The sequence below is a fragment of the Narcine bancroftii genome, chromosome 5, assembly GCF_036971445.1.
Source record: "Narcine bancroftii isolate sNarBan1 chromosome 5, sNarBan1.hap1, whole genome shotgun sequence".
In the NCBI taxonomy this organism is placed as follows: Eukaryota; Metazoa; Chordata; class Chondrichthyes; order Torpediniformes; family Narcinidae; genus Narcine; species Narcine bancroftii.
Window position 1 is genome coordinate 104,029,805 of NC_091473.1, and position 26,089 is coordinate 104,055,893.

Below are 26,089 nucleotides of genomic sequence, written 5' to 3' on the forward strand. Positions count from 1 at the left end.
CTTTTGGTTTAATTTTTCTAAAAAAGAAACAAGAAATTTTCATTGTTTAGCAGAACGCTGCCGTGGCAATTGGGCTAGCACTCCGGGCGGCAAGCACAAACAGGGTCCAGCAAGCAAACTGGTGGACGGGAGGCTAAGGCAGCATAGGGGCCAGCATCCCCAAAATGGTGCTGGCCCTGCTGCACAGCCAACAGAAAGGGACAAGCATGTGGGAAAGAAGACATTGTCATGTAAGAATGTACCCACATGTGGGAGACCCACTATTGCTAAACGAGCGATGATTTTAGCAAACAGGGGTAAACGGTAGGAACATGAACGATATAAATAAATCCGCAATAAAGCAGAGCTATACCTAACTACACTCACATTTGTATCTTTACTTTGAGTAGTACGTGGCTACATTGAGCTGCTTTATGATAATTCCTAAAATTAGGAAGTTGTAATCCTCCTATTTCGTATTTCATGTTAATTTTCCTGAAGATTTTCTTGTCATGTTCCCTTTCCAAAGAAATTTCTTAACTTGTTTATTTAAATCCTGAATTTTTTTTTGAGGTATGGAAATAGGTAAAGTATGAAATAAATACTGAATTCTCAGAAAAATATTCATCTTAATACAATGAACTCTTCTGATTAATGTAATAGGTAAATTTGCCCACTTCCTTAAATCTTCATTTATTTTCTTAAATACTGGACTATAATTTAATTTATATAATTTTTAAAAATTATTATTAGTATGTATACCTAAATATTTAATCTTATCTGTCTATTTAAATTGAATACCTTTTCGACATTGTGAATAATCCCCCTGTACCAATTCCCTTACCCCATCTTTATGGGGCACCGCAAAGAGGGCTCCAGAGGAAGGTCCCTCACCGGGATCTTCAGCGGCAGATCTGGAGAAGACTTCAGTGACCTGCTTCGTCGACAAGGTAGGCCCAATTTTTCTCTTCTTGTTTTCGTCCGATTTCTTTGTCGGTGTTGCTTTTGTAGTCTTTTCTTTTTTTTTTGATGACATTTCTTTTTCTTCACCTGATCACTTTAAAATAACTTTAATGTAGTTCTATTAAATTAATTTTTCTTAATACGAATGCTTTATAATAAATCCCACGGGAGGCGATAGGTTGCATGATGTTTCCTAAGGTGCCATGTAATGTCCCAGTTTTCAAGCTCTTCACAACAACCTCTGCCACCCCAGGGTTATGAGGTTCTTTCATTTCATCAAAACCTGCAACCTCCCCTATTCAGTTGAGGACATCAGGAAGATGACTAGAAATTGCCAGGTTTGTGTGGAGTGCAAACCACATTTCTACCAGCCAGACAGGTCACACCTGATTAAGGCCACCCGCCAATTTGAGCGCCTGAGCATGGATTTCAAGGAGCCCCTGCCCTCTTCAAACTGCAACGTGTATTTCTTCAACATCATTGACGAGTACTCACGTTTTCCCTTTGCCATTCCTTTCCTGGACATGACCACTACCAATGTCTTTAAAGCCTTGCCCAACCTCTTCACACTGTTCGGATATCCCTGCTATATACATAACGACCGGAGGTCCTCCTTCATGAGTGATGAGCTGCGCTAATATCTGCTGGCAAGAGGTATCAACACGAGCAGCACCACCAGCTACAACCCCCCAAGGGACCAGCCAGGTAAAAAGGGAGAACACCACCGCCTGGAAGGCTGTCCTCCTAGCACTGAGGTCAAAAGGCCTACCTGAGTCCCACTGGCAAGAGGTCCTCCCCAAAGTGCTCCACACAATCAGATCCCTCCTGTGCACCACCACCAATTTCACCCCACATGAAAGATTATTTCCATTCCTCAGCAAGTCCGCGTCGGGGACCACGCTGCTATCCTGGTTAACGTCCACAGGGCCATTCCTGCTCTGGAAGTATGTGAAAAGCCATAAGTCTGACGCACTGGTTGAGAGGATCCACCTCCTCCATACCAACCCCTATACGCCTATTTAGCGTACATGGATGGGCACGAGGACACTGTGTCCATCTGGGACCTGGCGCACACAGGAGACTCCAGGATTCTGGCCGACCAACCAGTATATTCACCCCCACGATCATCAACACATACCATGTCACCGTACCCCAAATGTCTCAGTTCAGTCACCAGACCCTCCACCCACCGACAATGACAAGACCGTCCAGGAGTCAACAATTGAACCACAGCCGGCGCTATGACAGTCACAATGGTGGACAAGACTACCAGACAGTCTGAATTTGTGATGGACATGGAACCCACATCACCCTGCTGGACTTCTTCTTAAAAGAGGGGCGAATGTGGCGGAACCACTGTTAATATTGTTTGTGTACCCATCCCTTGCTGATTGTACGTGGCTACTTCCCCTTGATTCTCCTAATAAAGGCAGAAACACCATAACCCTTCCCCAGAACAAGCTCGGTTCTCGGGTCAGAAACATGAGACATGCCTTCTTTTTATGGTATTAAAAGCCAATTAGTTAGGTAACTTCTAGTCTTTGGAGTTATTGATAGCGCAACACAGACCAAGTCAATCTCAGAATTATCTGTTCTGTCACCTACTCATTATACAGAATTACCTAACAAAGCAGCATCTCCAAAGCTCCTACAATTTAATACTGAGACTTCTCTAGAACATTGTCCTTCTCCTGAATTATGATCCAAATATGAGAAAACTTTTCATCCTGGAAAAATCTTGAAATGATAAAAGCACTCAGCAAGGCTACAGTGTTTCAAAAACAAAAATGCTGTCAGAACTCAACCACTCAAGCAGCATCTGTGAACGAATAACCACAATATTTTGAGCTACATTCCCTTTCTCCGGATTGGGAGAAAGTGGAAGGTTTACAATTTCCAAAGCAGAGCTGGAGGGAAGAAGGATCAACAGAAGTCAATATGGAGATAGGTTAAGACAGATCAGGTGATGAAATATTAGTATGGAAGTGAATAAGGCATTTTAAAGAAATGGGATGAGACGAGCATAATAATTGAAAACTATGCAAGAACAGTTCACATGCAAATGTTCTCATGCTGAATTAATATCAGAAAGGAAATACAAAAGATGATATAAATCTTGATTTGAGTGCTTTTCCTATTATTTTTGCTGTATGTCAGTCCAAAATATGACTGCAATTTTCATTGTGGCTTTTTTTAATTGAAATTGCTCGCCTTGTATATGAAGTGCAATAAATGGATGCCAATTCAGAAAGATTAAAGATTGCAGCAAACAAATGTGTGAGCTGTGTTTCATCAGATTCATTCTGAGTCAGGACAAATTGTCATCAACTGCTCTACCCAACTTCTGTTGATTATATGTTTCGTTCAGTCCTTGAAATAATCCCTCTTCCACCTCCTCTGTCCTTCCTCCGCTCTTTGCTCTCCAACCTTATATTTTTCTTCAACTATCTAAATTCAGTCCTCCTGGGCTGGTTTCGAGGCTGCTGCATCAGGACTTGGATGGAGTGGTTACCCATATGGTAAGGAAGATTGTATGCCTGCCGAGACAAAGTCAGAGGAACTAAAGGAAAGGAGGAAACACTGGTATTAGAATTTTCAGACTTGTTGTACATGAAGATAGTCTTTGGCTTGGCTTCGCGGACGAAGATTTATGGAGGGGGTAAAAGTCCACGTCAGCTGCAGGCTCGTTTGTGGCTGACAAGTCCGATGCGGGACAGGCAGACACGATTGCAGCGGTTGCAGGGGAAAATTGGTGGGTTGGGGTTGGGTGTTGGGTTTTTCCTCCTTTGCCTTTTGTCAGTGAGGTGGGCTCTGCGGTCTTCTTCAAAGGAGGTTGCTGCCCGCCAAACTGTGAGGCGCCAAGATGCACGGTTTGAGGCGATATCAGCCCACTGGCGGTGGTCAATGTGTCAGGCACCAAGAGATTTCTTTAGGCAGTCCTTGTACCTTTTCTTTGGTGCACCTCTGTCACGGTGGCCAGTGGAGAGCTCGCCATATAACACGATCTTGGGAAGGCGATGGTCCTCCATTCTGGAGACGTGACCATAGTACTCCACATTAAATTAGGCAAGTGTTGAAAGCAATATTTTTTTCTCTCTTTAGCAACAACATTTTCAGTCAAGAGAGAATTATTTAGGAAAGGCATTCACAGGTTGGAACACCATCTCTCTAATTGGCATTTGCTAAGTAGAACTACCTTCCCAGAATGTGTGCTTTCTTTCTCCATTTGGGCGTTGTCCAAGCTGAGCCAAGGTCTAAATATTTCTATTGATAGGACAGACCTAACAGCCTGCTATTGGGAGGGCTGACTTCACTGTCAGCGATCTTCTCTAAATGTCCTTATTTTCTCTGTGTCTCCCAGCAGGAGATTCAACTAAGGGGTTCAGCTGCAATTAAATAGAAGAAAATAGAGAACAGCGTGACGGCACTGAATACCTTCACCATTCAAGACGGAGCAAACAGCACCAGTCTCCAAAATCTATCATGCACCACTACTCTTCTTGTTGAAACAAGTCCCAGTTTCACAGATCCTGGACCAGAAGTCATAGATTAGTTTCATTTAATATTGTTAATTCCTGATAACATTAATGTTAAATGACATACTTATTTTAATTTTATTGTATTAATAATTATATCTGGAAGAGAAAGTATACTATAACTTAGTTTGGAAATACGGGAGACATAGAATAGATTCTCAGTCCTTTGTGCTTCCTTTTTCATAAAAGATCTGTCTTCTTTTCCCAATTATTTCTGAAACATCATTTTCAGTTTTATGTCCACCAACTTGTCAAAAGCAACCAAAAGAATACAACCAAGAGTAACTGAAGTTGCAGGTTAATTTGCATATCACGGTCCCACTCTGTAACCCTAAAGGACGAGACTACGTGTAGCATAGGAGTTCGTTTTAATTTACAGAAAATGGATTGCTCCTCATTTTCCATTTATTAATTTAAAACTCTGATCTCCTAGGATTCAGGTAGTTTATTCATGAAATAGTCATGTGTGGTCATATCTTTAAAATTGTGACTTCCCAATTATTCAATCAGCCACTAGGCATCCAAATGTTTTGAGAACAATATTTGAGAGTGTTGCGGTTACCTTTGAAAGTTAGGCTTACCTGTCAATGTTATCCTAGTTTTCTCTCCTTCAGTGCTAATTCCTTGCTGCTGTGTGCTTCAAGGAGCAGCAAAACACTGATGACTATTTTAGGTGTTTTTTTTTCCTCTCTGGCTATCCATCCCATAGGATTATGATGATTCCTTTATGGGGTTTGATATGAGGATACCCCACTCCTCAGTAGGAGCAGCGTGTACATGTATGGATTCAGGTGAGTAGGGGATTGCTGAGGTCCAGACCTGCCCTCTCAACTTCTCCTCCTGGATCCAGTGGTACAGTGAGTTCCAAGACAGCTGGGGGGGGGGGGGGGGCTGGGATGGGGAGGGGGGGGGAAGAGTTCTGTTTCAGTGAATGGCCAGACCAAGCTTCAGTGCAAGGGATGCTCTTTCTGCGCTTCACAACATGAGTTTGCTAGATGGCTGTTGACCTGACGAAAGGGTTCATCTGCCTTTTGAGTGAAATGAACTATTAATTCCACCTACAGTATCTGGGAAAGGATATGGTGTGGTGCATTCCACATAGGCTTAATCAACTATATATATAGATATATATCTATCACCAACGTACAGGATTCCAGGCCTTTCCAAAGTGAGATCCATTTTTCAGTTTTCTAAATGCTATTACAGAAATTTGAAATAAAGATTGACAGAGCAAACAGGTATCAGTACAAATATTGAATTGCTCAATAAGGAAACACACTAACTGGTCTAGTGGATAAGAAAGAACTGTACTCAGTCCTTTTATGTGCTGAACTAGCTAATGTCAGAGGTACATGGGTTCAGAATTCCTGGCAGGAGAAAGAAAAAGTAATCAGTCATGCTTTTCCTTCTCTTGATCCCCACTGAATAGTGTCCTTGCAGAAATAAACCAGGCTCAGCTGTGGTCAGATTCCCTCCCATTCCACTTCCTCTGACATGGTTAGTTAGCATTTAGCACTTCTCACTGTCTCAGCTTGCCAATAAAATATGTTCACTTATTGAGTTACCAAGCAGTCTGTAAAACTCAAACCAGACATAAAGATAGCTGAAACAGAGAAATAAAGGGCCAGGGGCACAAAATTGAAAGTGTGGTCTGATATATCTAAAAAATGATAGAACAGTGGTTCTCAACCTTTTTCTTTCCACTCACGTACCACTTTATGCCATTGGTGCTCTGTGATTAGTAAGGGATTGTTTAAGGTGGGATGTGAGTATGAAGGGAAGGTTGAGAATCACTGTTCTAGACCCAATTATTACTGAAATATTTCACTTGAGAAAAATTGTCATTGGCCCATTTTCTTTGGAGTTATGAAACTGTGCACATAACGAGTCAATTAGGAAACAGTACTTTTCCTAACTTTTTATTTCCATCCACGTACCACCTTAAACAATCCCTTATTAGTCACAGAACACCTATGGCATAGGGAATACTTAAAGTGGTATGTGAGTGGAAAGAAAAAGGTTGAGAACCACTGTGATAGAGTAAATGGCGTGGTCTGATTTTTCTAAAAATGTAAACACACCGAATAAATCACAGCAAATAGCTAGATTAGCATTTTTGTCAGTGACGCTCAGCAGAACGACGCTCTGCTCAAGTTCTACAATTGTGTTTGATGCCTTTAGGCAACAATAAAATGACAATGACAGATAAATTAGTGACAACTTCCAGATGATGGAGCAGAATCTGCAGTCAGTGGAGAAGGAATAATGCTCACGAATGACTCTGCAAAGATCCCCTTTTCTGATGTCCTTTGCTGTCAGACATCAGTTTAAATGAATCCTCAGTGCCCAGCACCTGTAATCTCATCTGGCAGGTGTTAGGTCTGCTTTGTTCATGAATGAGTGAGACAAACACCAGGCTGAGTCGAAATCAGGGTTCTTTGTTCTTTATTACCGGATTGTAACACTTGCGACTAACAAAGTTAGTCGGAGAATGCATTCTGCCGTTATCAGCAAAATGGTGATTTTTTATACCCTTGGATATGTGCTTAGAACATCATCATATCATTACTTGTCCAATGACTAAAACTGTTGCTATCCTTTCCCTGCTAGCTTCCTGCCTCTCAATCCATCAATGTCTCTCTTATCTTGTAAGTACAAGGATGCATTTACATCTTGTTACAGCCCTGTACATTCCCATCTCATGATGTTTTACCTAACAGGAGTACAAGGACACCTCCCCTTCTTGTTACTGCCCTGTACAGGGTAACTCCCTACACATTCCCATCTCATGATGTTTTACCTTACACAGGGCAGCCAATCACATTAAACAATTCTCATGCACATTGGGAGCCAAACATCACAATTTCCAATTTAAAATAAACATCTTACGAATTATCATATAAAGGCTCGAATAATCACAGATAATTAGTAGAAGGCAAAATATCTGCTTTCATTTTAAAATACCCTACACTTTAAATTATTTTTCGTTTAGGGCTCGACAATTAGCTAGCAAGGCTCTTAGATTTAATTCAACAAAAAGATTTTCTGAGAATTTCCCAGTGGGATTAGTTTGTAAATATGTAATTTGTAGTGATTTCTTTAGATTCCAATGGATGTAATGTAATCAACATATCCTGTAGAGGTAAGTCATATAACCTACGGCAATGGTGAAATGTCTATTTTTGCATTGCAGTCATTAACAGTTTCATGCCATGTTAAAGGTAAATATTAATTGTAGCGAGTGGTACAGTGAACAAATCACAACAGAAGTTGTCTGTGTGCTGACCCTTCACAGGAATTTAAATAAATAGTTAGTATGCTATCACCATCACTTGACCATGGAAGTTGTGTGCCTCTCAAAGTCCTTTGCACCCCCCACCCCAACAAAACCAGAGGTCAGAGGTGACACTGCAGTATCACCAATACAGCTAGAATGGACTGGTGGACACTTTCTGTGCCAGGGGCATGCTACCTGTACCAGTTGCTCCTGGTCCAAATGCGGTGGCTTAAGGTGATCCACTGAAACAGTCTCTTGTTTGCCGCCCATGTCTAGTCATTCCGCAGCACCTTAAAAGGGCCCTCATATGGCCATTGCAATGGCACCCTGTGGGCTTGGGCAACCCTGCAAAGGAACACATACTGGCAGTCCTTAAGTTCAGCTGGCACATAGGAAGTCAGAAGTCCATGCCGGGTGGTCTGGATCTTCTCTCTCTGCCATGTTAGTAAAGAAGTCGGAGACTTCTGCTGCCCACGCAGTACCAGAATTAAATCACCTGGGACTATTGAGGGGGGTTCCATACACCAATTTGGCCAAGGAAGTAGCCAAGTCTTCTTTGGCACAGTACATATAACTAACAGTACTCAGGGTAATTTGTCCTTCCAGTCTGGACCCGTGAGCTGTGTCATGAAGGCTGTCTTGATGTGTCAACGAAAACGCTCCACTATACCAATAGACTGGGGATGAAAGGCTGCAGTATGGTGAAGCTGCGAGTGCAATAACTGTGCGATTACAGTCCTTGGCCCAGACATGAACTGTGCCTCACTGTCAGGGGAGATATCCATAGGTAAACTAAAACGGGTTATCCAACGAGTGACAAGGGTTCACACTCAAGCTGTAGTGGAGGTATCCAAGAGGGGAACCACTTCTGGCCATCTCTTAAATCTGTCCACCACAGTAAAAAGGTGAGTAGCACCTCGGGACAGGGGTAATGGCCTGACAATGTTCATATGGATAGGATAGAACTGACTCTGCATCAGGGTGATAGCCTGCAGTGGAGCCTTGATGTGGCGTTGAACTTTGGAGGTCCTTGCACAAACACTAAAGAAGGGAGAGTCAAACCGTGTATGTCGTCAAATACCTGATGTCGCCAGATTGTAAGGACAATTGGCCTCGGTTGTCCAGTGGACACATCACAAATCATGGAATTTTTTCGTCCAAACTTCACATCCTCTGATTTCAGGCCTGAGATGGGAGTGCATATGCAACCATCTCATCGTCTTCTTGCTGAGCTGCTACCAAAGCAGTATAGATTATTCCTGGAACCAGAGAATGGACTGACATGATGGTTCGGTGAGATAATACGTCTGCAGCCAAATTGTCGCTCTCCACAATGTGTTGTATAGAAATTGTGAACTTCGAGATGTATGAGAGATGTTGTTGGTGTTGGACTGACTATAGATCTGACACCTTGGCAAAAGTGAACGTGAGCGGCTTGTCATCTGTAAAAATCATGAATCCTCCAGAAAGTAACAAAAATGTCGAATGGTGAGGTAGAGAGCAAGGAGTTCTCTGTCAAAAGCACTGTACTTTTGTTCAGGTTGCCTCAGGTGGTGAATGAAAAAGGCCAGGGATTTCCAGGTGCCATTGTTCAGATGTTCCAGTACCCCACCTACAGCCGTGCTTGATGCGCCAATCATGAGAGCCGTCAGCACGTCGATCTGTGGGTGCACCAGCATAGTTGCTTTCACCAGTGCTACTTTGGGTTTTTTTTTCAAAAGCAGCCATGGCGTCTTCATCCCATTTCAGCTGTTTAGATTGTCCAGACAAGAGCTTGAAAAGTGGTTGCATTACTCTGGAAAATGGTAAACAATGGTAGAAATTTATCAAGCCGACAAACTCCTACAAGCCCCTTAATGGTAGACAGTTTTGGGAACTTACGGACGGCCTCGACCTTAGATCGTAGTGGGACCACCCTAAGATGAAGAAGTCAAATGGACATTAGACCGAACCAGCATTTGGCAAAATTAATTGCTAAACCTTGCTGATCTAGCTGCTGACAGAGCTGACGAAGATATGCCCGGTGTTCCTGACGGGAGAGGCTGGCAACGAGGATGTCGACCAAATATATAAACACAAAGTTCAGGTTTTCTCCTGGAGCCTCTTGCCACCAAGTCTGATCCTGCACCTCTGTCAGGGGTAGGTATAGCTCGCACCCTTTGGCATGGCGCCACCATACTACCAACAGTTTAGCATGCCATAGCTCATCCGTGCAGGCAGCCAGTTGACGGGGATCGCTGAAATCATTGTCTGCAAGGAGCATATATATGTCCTCTGGCATCTGCTCCCGGAAAATCTGCTCGAAAAGTAAACAGAGCCTGTTCCCGCCCATGAGCACTAGCATCTCATTCATCAGTGCAGAAGGTGTGCGGTCACCTTGGCCTTCCATATGAAGGAGCCTTGCCACACTGTTGCTGTGGGAAAGTCTGAAAGTATGCATAAGAGCTTTGATAGCTTTTTACATATTGTTGGCTGGAGGGTGCCATAAGAAGTTAATGATGTGTACCGTGGTGCCCTGATTTAGTGATGTGACAATATAGCAATATTTAGTAGTGTCAGCGGCAATCTGAAGAAGATGAAACTGGACATCATCTTCCTCAAACAAAACAGTGGTTGCGAAGTCCAAAAACACCGGTAGCTTTAGCACAATGGCATTCTGCTTATCCATACCTAGGTCCAAAAAAATTGTATATTGACCATGTCTGTAGCGTGTAGTGCAGTGAACAAAGTTCAAGAGAAGTCATCTGTGAGCTGAACCAACAGAATTCTTTAATGGACCTTTCACAGGAGTTTAAATAGATACAGTTGGCGTGATATTGTCATTACCTGACGCCAGAAGTCGCGCACATTCCGGAGTCCTTTGTGTGCCCCCCTCCCACCCCCAGCCACCAGGAACTCCCGATCCTGTGGGGGCCCACAACTATGGACATCGATTTGATAATGGAGTGGCGTGGTTCACCATACAATTGTCTTTCCCTCAACAATAATCCTGCAAAATATGGGCCAATATTAAAACGGATGTCTCCAAGTACTTTCTGTGGAAGAAATTGATGATGGTAGAGTATGGAGAGAGAGTGGCTATACGACAGAACTGTCAATCCATACTGAAGGTGTACAATACATTTACTAAATTGTACACAGATTCAAGATGGATTAGAGAGGCAGGGAAAGCTGAGAGGAGATTTGTTGGTTAGCACAATTAGTGAAGTGATTCCCACAATACTATTGCAGTGCCAGCTTCCTGGGTTCGAATCATGTGGTGTGTAATAAGTTTGTACATTCTCCCTGCATCCACGTGGGTGCTCTGGTATCCTTCCACATTCCAAAGATGTATAGGGTTAGATGATTAACTGGTCACATTGGTATATTTAGTAGTGTGGGCTTGTGGCGATGAGGTATCTTGACAGGTGAAAGTGGGAGGCCGATCCTTATTGACGGAGAGGTCACGGACTTGAACGTAGGTATTAAATAAGGGAGAGACTCGGTGTGTGATTGGAATTTAGAATTGTGTACGGTTGGAATTTGGATTCCATTGCCCACAGACGGAAAGGAGGTAGATTGTATCATGGCCTTCAAAAATGAAGTGGAAGAATGTACAATGAAGAAAGGCTTGCAAGGACTAGGGTTGAACATATGGAAGTGTTATAGTAGAGAACTGGAATGGTCCCGATTAGCTAAACAACCTCGTCCTGTGATGTAATTATTCTAGAATTCAATGATTCAAATGAAAAAGAAGCATTACATCCAATCTTCTCTCACACCATTGCAGCTCTGGACATTGAGGATGTTTTAAAACATAGAAACATAGAAGATAGGAGCAGGAGTAGATCATTCGACCCTTCGAGCCTGCTCCGCCATTCAACAAGATCATGGCTGATCTTAAAGTTCAGTACCCGTCCCCGCCTTCTCTCCGTAACCTTTAATATCCTTATACTGAAGAAATATATCTAATTCCCTCTTAAATATATTTAATGAACCTGCCTCTACTGCCCTCTGTGGCAATGAATTCCACAGATTCACCACCCTCTGGGTAAAGAAATTCCTCCTCATCTCGGTCCTAAATGGTTTGCCTATTATCCTCAAACCATGGCCCCGGGTTCTGGATTTTCCCATCATTGGAAACATCCCATCTGCATCCACTCTGTCCAGTCCTGCCAGAATTTTATGTCTCTATGAGATCCCCTCTCAATCTTCTAAACTCCAGCGAGTACAATCCCAATTTGCGCAATCTTTCCTCATAAGTCATTCCTGCCATTCCAGGTATCAGCCTAGTGAATCGCCTCTGCACTCCCTCCATTGCAAGAACATCCTTCCTTAGATAAGGTGACCAAAACTGCACACAATACTCCAGGTGTGGTCTCACCAAGGCCCTGTACAGCTGCAGTAAGGTATCCTTGTTCAAACCCTCTTGATATGAAGGCCAACATTCTATTTGCCTTTTTAATCGCCTGCTGTACCTGCATACTCGCCTTCAGAGACTGGTGTACAATTACCCCTAGGTCTCTCTGCACTTCCCCATCTCTTAATCTATTGCCATTCAAATAGTAATCTGCCCTCCGGTTTGTATTACCAAAATGGATAACCTCACATTTATCCACATTGTAGTGCATTTGCCATGTATCTGCCCAGTCCCTCAATTTATCCAAATCACACTGGAGCTTCCTGACCCCCTCTTCCGTGCACACAACCCCTCCTAGCTTAGTGTCATCTGCAAAATTGGATATATTATATCCAATCCCCTCATCCGGATCATTAATGTAAATTGTGAACAGCACTCCAATTGGCACTCCACTGGTCACCGCCTGCCACTCAGAAAACAAGCCATTTATCCCAACTCTCTGTCTTCTACCTGCCAGCCAGTTCTCAATCCACATCAATACTTTGCCCCCAATCCCATGAGCCTTGATTTTGGAAGACAGTCGTTTATGCGGGACCTTTTGGAAGTCCAGGTACACCACATCCACTGGCTCTCCCCCATCTATTTTACCTGTCACCATCTCAAAGAATTCCAATAGATTTGTCAAGCACGATTTACCTTTTGTAAATCCATGTTGACTCCGTCCAATCCCTTCTCTGCTAGTCATATGCACCGCTATTACATCCTTAATAATGGATTCCATCATTTTGCCCACTACTGATGTAAGGCTCACCGGCCTATAATTTCATGGGTAAAAGGTAAGCAACTAAATTTAGACATACACCATGGTAACAGGTCATTTTGGCACACGAGTCCATGCCATTCAATTTACAACCAATTAATCTAAACCCCCCGTACATTTTAAATGGTGGGAAAAATTGAAGCCCCCCCCCCGGGGAAAATCCACAGACATGGGGAGAAGGTACAAACTTCTTGCAGGCAGCGAGGGATTCGAACCCGGTCCCAACCACTGGTGCGGTAAAGGTGTTGCGCTAACTGCTACACCAACTGCTGCACATTTTTTTATAATTTATATATTTTTATAGCGGAAATTATTTTAAAAAATCATAACCAGGCATTAATCCTAGTACAAAAATTGAGGTTTACCAGAGGGCTAGAAAGCAGGTGGAAGCATAATAAAGGTACAGTACCCTGTATTTGATAAGCCGAAAACAGAAAAGACCCAAACTCTGAAACTATTTGGAGCACCGACGTGACGTCACAAGTGGAAAAAAATTCCACACTTGACCTCACCACAGGCTTATAAGACCCCCTCCCACCCCATTTCAGCAGCGAACATTAAGAAAACATTTTTATGCCATCTTACTGACAGCGGGCTGCCGGGGAGGAGGGGAGAGTGGGAGAGCAGGATAAGTGTGGGGAATGGTAACAGGCTGTCAGGGGGAGTGGTGCAATGAAATCAGTGCAGTGATTGACAACAGGCCGCGGGAGGGTGTGGGGAGCATGGAAGCGGGATCAATGTGGGGACTGGTGGCGGGCTGTTGGAGGGGGGAGAGGCAGTGGGATCAGTGTGGGGACTGGTGGAGGGCTGTTGGAGGGGAGAAGGGCAGTGGGATTAGTGTGGGGACTGGTGGCGGGCTGTTGGAGGGGAGGGGGCAGTGGGATTAGTGTGGGTATTGGTAGCGGGCTGTCAGGATCAGTGTGGGGACTGGTGGCGGGCAGTGTGGGGACCAACAATGATACAAAATCCAAAAAAATCTAAAATCCAAAACACTTCTGGTCCCAGGTATTTCAGATATGGGGTACAGTATTGTATTAATTATTATTTTTACAACAAGGCTTTTGAAAATAGAAATGTAGCATATCTGATCACAAAAACAGACTCTAAACCAACATTTTCCATTAACTGCTTTTGAAACAATTTACAAAGCTGAAAGGGAGGTGAGGGAAATGTCAAATGGTATATGATTTACTGTACAAATATTTTTTTTAAATGTGAAGCCTTCAAACTTGGTGGAAGCAACTGGCAGGAGACCTTTCTTCAGAAATAGGCAAAATTCATTTGATTGCCATGAATTTGCATGGAACAGATGATGAATTAAAAGCTCTGGGTAAGAATTTTCTGATGCACCACAAAGACCAGTGACAAGTACCTCTTCACAATCCTTTTACATTTTAGCCACAGCTTTCTTCTACTTTTCATAGAAATAGAAAATATTTGTTGTTAATACAAGGTCATGAGCCGGGATTTAAGAGATGAGACAGAAATTTGGAAATCCAGTGAAAGCCTTGGAAATAAAATCGGTAGAGTCTGCTGAACTATACATCTGGGTATCCAACATAAACAATCATTCTATAATTACAGGCAACAAAAGATCATGTCCCTGTTATAAAATTGATTATGTAACACAAAAAACAACCTTATCTTGTTTTCAAGTAATGACAAAAAAGCCTTTTTCCATCGTCTTCAAAGGACTTGAGGCATGCTCCCAAATAGAAACTGACAGTAAGCACGAAAAGCCAGCATGCAGTGCCAGAGCATTCTCTAACCTAATCAGAAACTTGCTGGTTTGGCCAGCTTCCACTAACTCATGTAATGTTTGTTAAGCCGTTTTCCATTTTCTCTGAAACCCTGTAAATAGTATTCAAAAACAACAAATTTCTGAGGTTTGCATGTGCCAGTTTTCATGTTGGTGTTGCAATTGATAATGTTAAGTTCATATTTAAAGATGTACCAGCCATGCTAACAACAACATGAAGTTTACAAGCATTTGCTTCATTGAGCTTGATTGAAATTAACTAAAAGATTATGTTCAATTCAAAGTAGTTAGCAAAGAAAATGCAAACTGATTTGACAGTCTTCTGTGTTTTACCATTTCTTCTACGTTAAATAATAAACTTGCAATTAGCTGCTAAAAGAAATCTTCTGGAAAAACTAGATTCTTCTCCTCCCTTCCCCCCCCCACACCACAACACTCATTCAATCGACCCTTTCTCCACACACATTTTGACAAGATTAAAAATGCCAACAAAATAACAGCCATGGTTCCTTACTTGAGATGTGTCATGATTGAAGATGACAGCATTCAAATCCCCACAGTTGTAGTGCTTGATGAGGTCCTCTGTTGTGTAAGGGGCCTGCAAACTGCCTGCTCGGAGACTCTCATGTTGCAGAAGGGTTTGGTTTAAAGCAAAGAGAACCTGTAAGGACATAGAAGCACAAATAATTCTAAAGAACATGAAGGACTGAAAATGGGTAGAATTTATAGTAGCATATATATTTTGGAGCATATGACAATTTGAGGAGACACAGAGTTTAATTATGAAGCTATATTACAACTAAAAACTTCATTAACCATTGAACCAAACACATAGAGCTTTATTCATTTAAGAACCATTTCCTCTAAACAAGAACTTCTCACTTCACCAAAATATATTAGGCATTAACCCCCACATTGTACTATGTACAGATGACTTCTTGATGGACAAAAATAAGCTAAAAGTTTAGAAAGGAAATTGTTATTAGATTGTGGAACAATGAATGCAGACAATGCAGTGTGCATTCATGTTTTTAAATAAGTAATTAGATATCATTCTAAGCCCAGCACCAATCTTCCAAAATAGATACTTTTCTCCGTACATCTTCCAAATATGAGATTCATGTAATTTAAATATGTATAAATGCAGATAATTAGAAAATCAAGTACAGAAAGAGAAATGAGTCCTTAAACTCCAAATGCACAATTTGAGCTTTCCACTATTTTTGAGCCACTCGACCATTTAGTGAATCATAGAGGTGACTTTAACTTGCCAACATTGTAGGGATGCAATGAAGAGAGAGGAACTGGAAATTACCTGGAGCAGCAAAATGTTGATGAAGTTGCAGGAAATGGAAAGGGTGGGAGTGGAGGAGAGATGCAGTGAAGCAGAAGAATTGCTTCATAAAGGGGAGATGAAGAAGCAGGAACACAGGTGGCAAAACTAGCACCCAGGCTGAGGAAGTAAGAATTGAGACAGAATGTTCTGTTATCTGAGAGGATCATTCAACAGGGGTGCAAGAAACTCTTCTGTCCTCTGCCTTTTAGTACTTAGGTCATCTGCTTTGAAAGTTGTACCTGGCATTAACTGAAGCATGGTAGAAATATGAACGGTAAACACTTCAGTGAGAGAAGCCAGGACTGATTGCATGGTCTTTCAGAGTTATCTTGCAACAGGTAATTGAACTTTTTTTAAAAATGAATATGCTGGAAACACACGCAGCATATCTGAACATTTCAGATTTTATTTTTGCCTAAACGTGTCTAATCTACAATCAACAAAGTTAAGAATGCAAAACCCAACGATGTGGCAGTGCATTAGCTTCAACTACCTTGGTACACTCTCTAACATTAGGCAACTCCTCTTCTGTCTGAATAATTGGGTCTTTTATGCCAATCAGCATTTTGGCTCAATTTTCTTAATTCTATTTGTTTCGCATGCTCATTTGCTTCAACTTCACCCTTTATAATGGTGGTAAACCTCTGCATATATGTTTGGATGTGCTTGCATACTCCCCTTGCTGACTGTCTCCCACTGGCAAGGTGTCCTCCCTGATGCACTCCATTTAATCAGATCGCTCCACACAGAAAGATGTTTTCCATCCCCAGGAAGTCTTCTTCAGGGTCCAAGTTTCCATCCTGGTTGACGCTCCCAGGGCCAGTCCTACTCCGGAAGCACTGGTCAAAAGGGTCCTGATGGCATACCTGGCAGGGTACTGATAATTTGCACCAACCAATTAGCTGGAGTGTTCATGGACATTTTCAATCTCTCATAGCTGCAGTCAGAGGTTTCCACCTGCTTCAAAAGGGCATCGAACATCCCAGTGCACAAGGAGAATAATGTGAGCTGCTGCAATGACTACTGCCCAGTAGCATTACCTTTTACTGTGATTAAGTGCTTTGAGAGGCTGGTCATGGCCAGAATTAACTCATACCTAAGCAAAGATCCGAACCCACTGCAATTCACCTATCATCACATTTGCTCCACAGCAAATATCACTGGCTCTCCACTCAGCTCTGGATCACCTCGAAAACAGCAATTCATACATACAGCTGCTCTTCATCAACTACAGCTCAGCCTTCAATACCATTATTCCCTCAGTGCTGGTCAAGAAGCTACAAACTCACTCTGCAACTGGATCCTTCACTTTCTCAAAGGAAAGCCACAGGCAGTACGAATTGGAAGCAGCGTCTCCTCCTCACTTATTAACAATATAGGCACACCTCAAGGACATGTGCTTACCCCACTGCTCTACCCATTATACATCCTTGACTGTATGGCCAGGCACAATTCCAATACTATGACAACACAGTTTGCCAATGACACCACAGTTGTTGGCAGAATCACAAACGGCAATGAGGAAGTGTGCAGGAGGGAGATAGATCAGCTCTTTGAGTGGTTTCACATCAACAACCTTGTGTTCAACATTAGCAAAACCAAGGAGATAATTGTGGACTTCAGGAGGGGGTCAGGGGAGCCAGTCCTCATTGAGAGCTCAGTAGTGGAGAGGGTCAAGAACTTCAAATTCCTGGATGTCAACATCTGCGAGGATCTGTCCTGGAGCCTCCATGTTGATGCAATCACGAAGAAGGTGGCCTGTCAGCAGCTATACTTTTTGAGGTGTTTGAGGAGATTCTGTAAGTCATCAAAGACTCTTGAAAACTTCTACATGTGTATTGTGGAGAGCATTCTGGCTGGTTGCATCACTGTCTGGTAATGGAGGTGCACAATCTCAAGACAAGAAAAAACTCCAGAAGGTTGTTAACTTGGTCTGCGACATCACAGGTACCAGCCTTCACTCTATCAAGGATATGTACAGGAGGCGGTGTCTTAAAAAACCAGCCTCTATCCTCAAAGATCCCCAACACCCAGGCCATGGCTATTGAGAAGGAGGTGAAGGAGCCTAAAGATGAGCACTCAGCGGCACAGAGACTGCTTCTTCCCCACTGCCATCAGATTCCTGAATGATCAATGAACCAAAGACACTGCCTTACTTTTCGTGCACTACTATTTAAAAAAAATTGTATATTAGCATTGTAAGACGGTTCATAATATGAATGTTTACATTGTGAAGCTGTCACAAAACACTAAATTTCATGACTGGTTTGTGACAATAAATCCTCATTCTGATTCTGACCTTGAAAAAGCATCCCACTGGTATGGAACTAACCTGCAAGGTGAATGGTAAATTTATTTCACTCAGAAACCAGGTTCATTCCAATTACATTATTGTGATGCAGTATACAGTGAGTGTTGAAACAAATATACATCTGGAGGTTGAGCTATGAGCCATTATCAACTTATTTACCAAAGCAATAGAAAAAGCTTTTTAACATTCAAGCACAATACAATGGCTCAGTCGAGAGGAACAAAACTTGGCTAAAAAAATTAAAGTCCTCCATAAGCCTGCCTTCACTGCATGACAATAAAAATCCATGACAAGGGGCTAGAAAGAGTAAAGTACTTTCCCCGTCTTGGAAATCCCCTCTCAGTAAGGACAGATATTGATGATGAAATTGACCACTGTCCTCAGTGCATTACCATAGCTGGCAAAGAAGCGAGCTGCCCACCAGGCTCACCTTACAAAGCCGTCCTGTCCAGAGAAAAAACAAGCCTTCCGTCGCGCATGCAGCCATCTTCAGCGCAAACTCCGGGAGATCCAAAATGAGTGGTGGACTAGCCTCGCCAAACGAACACAGCTCAGCGCGGACATTGCCGACTTCAGGGGTTTCTACGAGGCTCTAAAGGCTGTGTACGGCCCCTCACCCCAAGTCCAAAGCCCGCTGCGCAGCTCAGACGGCAAAGTCCTCCTCAGCGACAAGATCTCCATCCTCAACCAATGATCAGAACACTTCCAATCTCTTTTCAGTACCAACCGCTCAGTCCAAGATTCCGCCCTGCTCCAGCTCCCTCAACAGCCCCTAAGGCTAGAGCTGGATGAGGTTCCCACCCTGGATGAGACATATAAGGCAATCGAACAACTGAAAAGTGGCAAAGCAGCAGGTATGGATGGAATCCCCCCAGAAGTCTGGAAGGCTGGCGGCAAAACTCTGCATGCCAAACTGCATGAGTTTTTCAAGCTTTGTTGGGACCAAGGTAAACTGCCTCAGGATCTTCGTGATGCCACCATCATCACCCTGTACAAAAACAAAGGCGAGAAATCAGACTGCTCAAACTACAGGGGAATCACGTTGCTCTCCATTGCAGGCAAAATCTTCGCTAGGACTCTACTAAATAGAATAATACCTAGTGTCGCCGAGAATATTCTCCCAGAATCACAGTGCGGCTTTCGCGCAAACAGAGGAACCACTGACATGGTCTTTGCCCTCAGACAGCTCCAAGAAAAGTGCAGAGAACAAAACAAAGGACTCTACATCACCTTTGTTGACCTCACCAAAGCCTTCGACACCGTGAGCAGGAAAGGGCTTTGGCAAATACTAGAGCGCATCGGATGTCCCCCAAAGTTCCTCAACATGATTATCCAACTGCACGAAAACCAACAAGGTCGGGTCAGATACAGCAATGAGCTCTCTGAACCCTTCTCCATTAACAATGGCGTGAAGCAAGGCTGTGTTCTCGCACCAACCCTCTTTTCAATCTTCTTCAGCATGATGCTGAACCAAGCCATGATAGACCCCAACAATGAAGACGCTGTTTACATCCGGTACCGCACGGATGGCAGTCTCTTCAATCTGAGGCGCCTGCAAGCTCACACCAAGACACAAGAGAAACTTGTCCGTAAACTACTCTTTGCAGATGATGCCGCTTTAGTTGCCCATTCAGAGCCAGCTCTTCAGCGCTTGACGTCCTGCTTTGCGGAAACTGCCAAAATGTTTGGCCTGGAAGTCAGCCTGAAGAAAACTGAGGTCCTCCATCAGCCAGTTCCCCACCATGACTACCAGCCCCCCCACATCACCATCGGGCACACAAAACTCAAAACGGTCAACCAGTTTACCTATCTCGGCTGCACCATTTCATCAGATGCAAGGATCGACAATGAGATAGACAACAGACTCGCTAAGGCAAATAGCGCCTTTGGAAGACTACACAAAAGAGTCTGGAAAAACAACCAACTGAAAAACCTCACAAAGATAAGCGTATACAGAGCCGTTGTCATACCCACACTCCTGTTCGGCTCCGAATCATGGGTCCTCTACCGGCACCACCTACGGCTCCTAGAACGCTTCCACCAGCGTTGTCTCCGCTCCATCCTCAACATCCATTGGAGCGCTCACACCCCTAACGTCGAGGTACTCGAGATGGCAGAGGTCGACAGCATCGAGTCCACGCTGCTGAAGATCCAGCTGCGCTGGATGGGTCACGTCTCCAGAATGGAGGACCATCGCCTTCCCAAGATCGTATTATATGGCGAGCTCTCCACTGGCCACCGTGACAGAGGTGCACCAAAGAAAAGGTACAAGGACTGCCTAAAGAAATCTCTTGGTGCCTGCCACATTGACCACCGCCAGTGGGCTGATAACGCCTCAAACCGTGCATCTTGGCGCCTCACAGTTTGGCGGGCAGCAGCCTCCTTTGAAGAAGACCGCAGAGCCCACCTCACTGACAAAAGGCAAAGGAGGAAAAACCCAACACCCAACCCCAACCAACCAATTTTCCCTTGCAACCGCTGCAATCGTGTCTGCCTGTCCCGCATCGGACTGGTCAGCCACAAACGAGCCTGCAGCTGACGTGGACTTTTTACCCCCTCCATAAATCTTCGTCCGCAAAGCCAAGCCAAAGAAAAGGAACTGTATGAAAAGAGTGTTTGAAGATCAAGACATTGAAACTAGCATAACTTTCATGGCCTACAGGCAGCAGTGTTTCCCTCCCTCTTGTATGCTTCCACAATATAGAACTGGAGAGGATTCTCCGATGCTGTCTGTCCTCCTAACCCTTTGGGAGGATAAGCAAGGTTCTAATTACATTCTAATTGTATTGGTTGAGAAAACTTGATGGGCCAAATGGCTAACTTTTGCTTCTACATCTTATGGTCTATGCATTCAATCACATTAGACTGTATCACTTGTAAGCCAAGCACCAAATTCCCAAAATAGATACTTTTCTCTAAGTTTCCTCATGGAAAAGGAGGAAGAAGAAAGTAAATCAGGATGTGCTTCAAGTCTCCAACATTTCCACTGACTCACAGGAATCCATGGCCTAGGACTATTCAAAATTGAGCAGCACTGAGCACAAGAGCCCCAGGGCTGTGTGCTTAGTCCACTGCTGTTCACTCTGCAAACTCATGATCGTGCAGCAAAACACAGCTTAAACCACATCAAGTTTGGTGACAACACGACTGTGATGGGCCTTATTAGTAAGAATGATGAGTCAGCGTACAGAGATGAGGTGCAGTTGCTAATGGACTGGTACAGAACCTCGTATCCAAACGTTAATAAAACAAAAGAGATGGCTGTCAACTTCAGGAGGGTCCAGCGGACCATGATCTGCTAACCACTGATGGCTCTACTATTGAGGTTGTCAAAAGTATCAAATTCCTTGGAGTGCACTTGGTGGAGAATCTCACCTAGTCCCTTAACACCTGCTCCATAGCCAAGAAAGCCCAGCATCACCTCTACTTCCTGTGAAGGCTAAGGAAAGTTCATTTCCTACCCTCCATCCTCACTACATTCTACAGAGGATGAACTGAAATCATTCTGAGCAATTGCATCATATGGCCAAACCAAAATGCATAAAAGTAGACTTGAATAAAATCCGGAATGTGCACCTTAACCACATGTGAAGACCATAAGATCCTGCAGAGGATAGTGAAGTCAGTGGAAAAGATCATCATTCCTACTGTGAAGGACATCTACAACACTCGATGCAGGCGAAAGGCAATAAACATTGTGAAGGACTCCACATACCCCTCACGTAAACTGTTCTCCCTTCTGCCATCAGATCAGAGGTACTGTTGCACTTGGACCCTTACGTCCAGATTGGGCAACGGTTTCTCTCAACCCCCCCACTCCCCCAAGCCATCAGGCTCCTGAATTCCCAGAACATAGGTGGATAATGTAATGTGGACTTTTTCTGTATATATCTTAATATTTTAACTTCTATTTTAACATATTTATATAAATCTGCTTCATGGTCCTGGAAAAATGCTATCTCGTCTTTACCATGCAATGCATGGTATGAACAACAAATAACGCTGATTTGACTTGAATGGCACTGAAACCCTTGAATCCTGTTGTTGGGAGCATGAGAAAGCCCAGAACATTTAATGGAAGGAATGCACCACCTCACAAACTATCCCCCTTCTGACATTGGCATGCATCACCTGCCCATTTGTAGCATCATTAGCCACCTGGGAACCCAAAGAAGTGGAGTGGAATCAAGTCATCCTTGACTCTGAGAAAAATCAAAGATCACTTGTTAGCTTGATGGTCACACCCCAGTTACAAAAAAAAACCCAATACCAAAGACAATAATTTTGACCATCAGATTTGAGGAAAAGAGTTTCTGCTTTGCAACAATTTTGATTTGGACCATGATGATTCCATTCTGAACAAAAACCACAAATTCAACACCTATAGTGCCATCCATAATGTTTAGGAACAAAGAACCTTTTTTTGGAACCTGTGCTCCAGTTTTAAAACTGTAATCAAACAATTCACATGTGATTAAAGTTGAGTACTTCCCTTGTCTTGGAAATCCCCTTTCAGTAAGCAAAGACATTGATGATGAAACTCACCACCATCCTCAGGGCATCACCATAGTCTCTAACTCTGTATGAATAGGGTGTTTGGAGATCAAGACTAATGTCATGGCCTACAGGCACCAGTGTTTTGCTTTGACCATGTAGAAATTACACCACTTTTTATACATAGTTCCCCCATTTCACGGTATCATAATGTTTGGGACATTTGGCTTCACACATGTTTGTGATTACTCAGGTATGTTTAATTGCTTCATTTGTGCAGGTAGAAGACAGCTAGGATTGCTTCTAAGCTTTTGGTCACCTTTGGCGTCTATAGCTGCCATTTTCCAACATGAGGACCAGAAGCTTAGGATTACCAAAATCAACTGTTTTGAACATCATTAAAAAGAAAGAGTACACTGATGTTCCCGGTAATCACAAAGGGACTGGTAGGCCAAAGATGGTCTCCAGTGCTGATAACAGAAAAATTCTTATTGTAATGAAGAAGTCCCCAAATGCCTGTCCGACTGATCAGAAACACTCTTCAGGAGGCAGGTGCGGATATGTCAATGACTACTGCCCATAGAAGACTTCATGTACAGAAATATAGAGGCTACACTGCAAGATGCAAACAACTAGTTAGCCACAGAAATAGGATGGAAAGATTACATTTTCCCAAAAAGTATTTAAAAATGCGTGCAGAATTCTGGAAAAAGGTCTTGTGGTCAAATGAGACCAATATTAATCTGTATCACAGTGATGGCAAGAACAAAGTGTGGAGGTCTAAAGAAACTGCACAAGATCCACAGCGTACCACCTCATCTGAGAAACATGGTGGTGGGGGTATTATAGTCTGGGCATTTATGGCTGTCACAGGTACTGGTGCACTTATCTTCATTGATGATGGCAATAGCAAAATTAATTCTGTGGTGTGTAGAAACATCTTTATCTGCTCAGATTCGAGCATTAATACTCAGTACCTGGTGACGTCTATGAACCACAAGCTTCAAGCTGTCATTGCCTGCGAAGGGTATGCAAAAAAAGTACCAAACATGACCACTTTAATGTGCATTCTACATGGTCAAACCAAAATGCACACAAATAGCCAGGAATAAAATACAGAATGTGCACTTTAATCACATGTGAATTGTTTTGATTACAAATTTAAAACTGTGGAGCACAGAGGAAAATAAAGAAACAAAGTCTCTTTGTCCCAAACAATATGGAGGGCACTGTATGAATTAAATTCTGATTGTGTTTTGAAGAAGACGACTCCTAGTAGCACCAATGTCACTTTTAGATTAATCACAATTCATGCTCCTGAGATCTTTTAAATATGAAGTGAGTGTAAAACCAAAACAAGGTCCTCACAATTTTGCTGAAATGCTGCCAGACTGCTCAAGATTAATGACATATATTTCAGAGAATGACAGAACAATAAAACTACATGATCTAACTACTAGAATGGTCTGCTTCAATATCGCTAACTAAGACAAAATAGAACTTATTTTTCTTGCATCAAATTTGTAGAGATTGAGCACAAACACATGTGCCAAAGTGTTTATTCCTTTGAGGTGCTTCTATGTTCTATTTCCTTGATTCAATCATTAGTCATAAGGAGCTCTGAGAGAAAAAAAAATTAGCCCAAATATTCTCATGATGCTTACTTCATTAGCAATAAAATATTTTGGCATATCTTGACTTGTATTAACAGAAATAAACTTTGTTTTCTCTATAGACAGGTAAGAACCAAAACTATGATATATACTACTTGCATTTACCAGTTCTTTGGAATTCTGTGTGCTTAGCAGAGGGCACTAAGTTATATGAATACTTCTTTGTTATTCTTCCACTTGTAGATACAAACCATTGACATGTTGACGCTAATTCCAGCAGGTAAAATAATAAACAGAAAAAAATACAGCTTGCTAGTAAATACCTATTCATAGGTATTCAGGATGTAAATCTTCTCAATAGACTCCATTCTCATCAAGTTCTTGATAGGAATTGGAAAATCTAGCATGCCACGCTTAGATAAAGCGCATAAGATGTAACAGTTAGATTTTAAAATCTACATCCAATAACCTTCCTCACTTTACTGGCAATACCTTCTTCTAAATTTGTTCCACAAACCCTGGCAGTTTCAAAACTATACTCATGATCAATGTTTCCTCTAATGTTTAGTCGTCAGTGTGCGCAAAAATCTTATGTTGTGCAATTTTTTTTCCTGCGACAGAAGGTCATGCACATTGGATGGTTGTGCAAAGATAAGCTTGAAATTGTTTCACGATCATTTTGGCACAGACTATCTCTCATGGCTAATACAACTGTATTGGCATGTTTTAATAGGTCACAAGTATGATTGCATTCTAGAAAGTAACATATTTAGTAAAGATTTTATTTTGGGTAACTAACCTTTGTGTGCACATTAATTTTCTTGGTACACTGGTTGCAAAACGTGTGCATGTGCCCTTGTGCACAGCTTAGCGGGAACAGTGCTCATGAATGATCGTGTTGTATTTATTATTTAGAACGAGTTGTGTATTTACAGGTTATTTGGCATAGCCAGACGACGACGCATTTACACTCAGCTTGAGTATTCTCTGCTCTTTTTCTGTCCAATACCATTAGCTGATCTTTCTATTCCTTTCTGACACACATGCTCCTTCTCTGTGCATCAATACTGGTCATCTGAATTCCTTCCTCTGGAAATGTACTCCAAATTTCACCATTCTTTCGGCCGCAAGGTTTCCTCCTTGAAGTATTGCTGACTCTCTTCTATTTATTGTTCTTGGTTGTGATCTTCTCCAAAGCTGGAATGACATACTTTCAATGCTCCATAATAAGCTCTCATTGTTTTAAAGATTTCAGTGATTTGTGCTTCAAAAAAGAGATCAGCCTCCTCATTGCTTCCTGGATTCCTTTCATTGCTACTCTGTGCATTTGTACTCAGAGATATTTTTGCTCTCACCCCCATTTAGATTCTTATTTTCCAATTAATTTAACTGAGTCCAAGCATAAACAACACCACTGATTGACAATGATTTGAGGAAAACTGCATTCTATCCACAATGACCATTTTTAGCTCCTGATTGCATGCCACTTCAACTCTCTTTTGTGTCCTCACACTGATCTAACTGATCTTTCTGCCCTTACCCTTCTCCAATGCCAGGGTGAGGCCATATGCAAACTACAACAACACTTCATCTTGCATCTGGGCACTCAATTATCTGAATATTGAATCTTCAGTTTCAGATAATCTACACATCCCGTGTTCC

The 26,089-nt window shown here is 42.6% G+C and overlaps 1 protein-coding gene across 1 annotated transcript in view; it reads right to left on the minus strand.

The window, feature by feature from the left end:
* Positions 1-26,089, minus strand: part of LOC138763805 (metalloprotease TIKI2-like) — a 445,092-nt gene that overhangs the window by 219,550 nt on the left and 199,453 nt on the right. The window contains 1 exon segment of the mRNA XM_069938567.1: positions 15,188-15,334. Coding sequence (XP_069794668.1) covers positions 15,188-15,334 — 147 coding nt within the window.